The 1,794-nt window shown below is 57.4% G+C and overlaps 1 protein-coding gene across 1 annotated transcript in view; it reads left to right on the forward strand.

The window, feature by feature from the left end:
• Positions 1-69: 69 nt before the first annotated feature.
• Positions 70-1,794, forward strand: part of CLPTM1 (CLPTM1 regulator of GABA type A receptor forward trafficking) — a gene marked incomplete at both ends in the record, with an annotated part of 2,492 nt that continues 767 nt past the window's right edge. Inside the window, 5 exons of the mRNA XM_010166527.1 lie at positions 70-190; positions 423-667; positions 782-875; positions 1,306-1,496; positions 1,579-1,674. Coding sequence (XP_010164829.1) covers positions 70-190; positions 423-667; positions 782-875; positions 1,306-1,496; positions 1,579-1,674 — 747 coding nt within the window. The remainder of the gene's footprint in view (positions 191-422; positions 668-781; positions 876-1,305; positions 1,497-1,578; positions 1,675-1,794) is intronic.

Raw genomic sequence — 1,794 nt, forward strand, 5'->3', positions numbered from 1 at the left:
GTGGGATTTGATAAGATGAAGGGACACCAGGCACTGTGCTGCTCACACGTGGTGATCTTCTCATTGCAGAGGGCAGAAGACTATGGTCCTGTGGAAGTCATCTCACACTGGCACCCCAACTTGACCATCAACATGGTGGACGACCACACGCCCTGGGTGAAGGGCAGCGTCCCACCTCCCCTGGACCAGTGTAAGGGCTGGGACGTGCTGGGGCTCCTCAGCTCCCAGGGTGGCTTTTGGGGGCTGTCCTGGCTCTTTGAGGATGAGTTTGGGCTCCTGTGGAGAACAGGGGCTTGTTTCTCCCTCATCAACGTGACCTCCACGTCTCCAGGAGCTCCTCCCAGGCTGGGCTGGGGTTCAGCCACTCTCTGCTCCCTGTCACCTTCTCAGCCCTCCCTCTGCTCTTTCCCCCTTGGCTCCAGATGTCAAGTTTGATGCCATCAGTGGTGACTACTACCCCATCCTCTACTTCAACGACTACTGGAACCTGCAGAAGGACTATTTCCCCATCAACGAGACCCTGCAGCGCCTGCCCTTCCGCCTCTCCTTCTGCCCCCTCTCCCTGTGGCGCTGGCAGCTCTACGCCGCCCAGAGCACCAAATCCCCTTGGAATTTCTTAGGAGAAGACCTCTACGAGCAATCAGATGAGGAGCAGGACTCGGTGAAGGTGAGAACCTCATGTCTCCTCAGTGCTCTGGTGCTCATGGATCCTCCTGGACCTTCCCTGTTTGCTGGTGCTTTGGAGTGAGAAGCTCTGAGAGGTTTTTGATGCCTGTTCCAGGTCGCTCTCCTGGAGACCAACCCCTACCTGCTGGCGCTGACCATCGTCGTCTCCATCGTCCACAGCATCTTTGAGTTCTTGGCCTTCAAAAATGGTGAGGACCTTGGTGATTTGTGGAGAGATGAGGGGTGGAAAAGGGGGATGCTGTGGCCTCAACCCCTCCACTGTCTCCTCTTGTCCCCGTGGTGGTGGTGGAGCTGATGTCCTCACTGCCACGAGTCCTCTTCTCCTTGGCTACATCTTCATCCAACCACGTCCTGTGGGTGCTGTGGTGTGGGTTGAGGCTCCTCTGCCGCTCTCCTCTGTGCCACAGGGACAATTTGAGGGCAGAAAGCTGGAAACGTGGGGTTTTTTGAGTCCCCTGATACCAGACGTGGTGTCTCCTCGGCCGCGGCGATGGTGCCACCTCCTCCTCTTGTTCCCTCAACCATGGCATGGGCTGTAGGAGCTCTCCAGAACCTCTGGCACAGAGGATTTCCTCTTCTCCTCTGGATGAGGTGACACCTTGAGCTCTTTCCTGACAGACATCCAGTTCTGGAACAGCCGACAGTCTCTGGAAGGTCTCTCCGTCCGCTCCGTCTTCTTCGGCGTCTTCCAGTCCCTCGTCGTCCTTCTTTACATCTTGGACAACGAAACCAACTTCGTGGTACAAGTCAGCGTCTTCATCGGGCTCCTCATCGACCTCTGGAAGATCACAAAGGTCATGGATGTCCGGGTGAGCAGCGGGTGAGGGTGTGGTGGGGTTTGGTGATGCCACCACTCCTCTTGGGTGACGCTTTTCCCTTCTCTTCCGGCAGCTGGACCGTGAGAACAAGGTGGCCGGAGTGTTTCCTCGTGTCACCTTCAAAGACAAATCCACCTACATCGAGTCTTCCACGAAGGTCTACGATGATGTGAGTCAGGGGGGAAGGGGGGTGAGTGCCGGGGATGGCACGGTGCTGCCAAGGCTTGGTGCCTCCTGGCTTGGCCAACACCCTGGTGCCTCCTGGCTTGGCCAACACCCTGGTGCCTCT

This window comes from Antrostomus carolinensis, unplaced genomic scaffold (assembly GCF_000700745.2).
Source record: "Antrostomus carolinensis isolate BGI_N321 unplaced genomic scaffold, ASM70074v2 scaffold38194, whole genome shotgun sequence".
NCBI classification, from domain to species: domain Eukaryota; kingdom Metazoa; phylum Chordata; class Aves; order Caprimulgiformes; family Caprimulgidae; genus Antrostomus; species Antrostomus carolinensis.